At 42.9% G+C, this 546-nt stretch overlaps 1 protein-coding gene across 1 annotated transcript in view; it reads right to left on the reverse strand.

Annotated features, from left to right (window-relative positions):
- Positions 1-287: 287 nt before the first annotated feature.
- The window catches only part of LOC119592484, a gene marked incomplete at its 3' end in the record, with an annotated part of 107,859 nt that continues 107,600 nt past the window's right edge, over positions 288-546 (reverse strand). The window contains 1 exon segment of the mRNA XM_037941316.1: positions 288-412. Coding sequence (XP_037797244.1) covers positions 288-412 — 125 coding nt within the window.

The following is a 546-nucleotide window of genomic DNA, read 5'->3' on the forward strand; positions in this document are numbered from 1 at the left end:
CATGTACTGGTGGATATGAATCATCTACAGCACAAGAGTACCCAAAACAACAAGAAAGCATCGGAGTGAATCAAATAGAGGATTAGGCAAAGCTTACAGTAAAAGCATAAGATATCAAGGAGCTACAGAGTGCAGAAGGAGTGTTTTTTTTTTTTTTTGAAAGGGGAAAAAGGAGACAGTCCAAAAAAGAATAAAAGGTGCTTTCAACCAGTGTACGATAACAATTCCAACCAAGAGTACGATAGCGGTCAACCAAGAGTACGATAGCGGTTACAGGGGTACGTTACCTCTGCGGTCGGATGCATCGAGCGCTGTCTGCAGTACGGTGACTCCTGGAACGACTATGGCTGGCAAGGTACGACTCCTCACCAAGGGAGGTCGTGACACCACTACGCCTCCCTCCTTCACCGAGCTGGAAGCAGAAGAAACGGATTAGATTGTAGAAATAAGAAAAATACCGAAATTGTACTGTGGAATCGTGCTTGATTAACATATGTAACGTAAGAGTGCACAATACAATTTATTTACGTAATAAAATCGTAGGTG

Source organism: Penaeus monodon, chromosome 30 (genome assembly GCF_015228065.2).
Source record: "Penaeus monodon isolate SGIC_2016 chromosome 30, NSTDA_Pmon_1, whole genome shotgun sequence".
NCBI classification, from domain to species: domain Eukaryota; kingdom Metazoa; phylum Arthropoda; class Malacostraca; order Decapoda; family Penaeidae; genus Penaeus; species Penaeus monodon.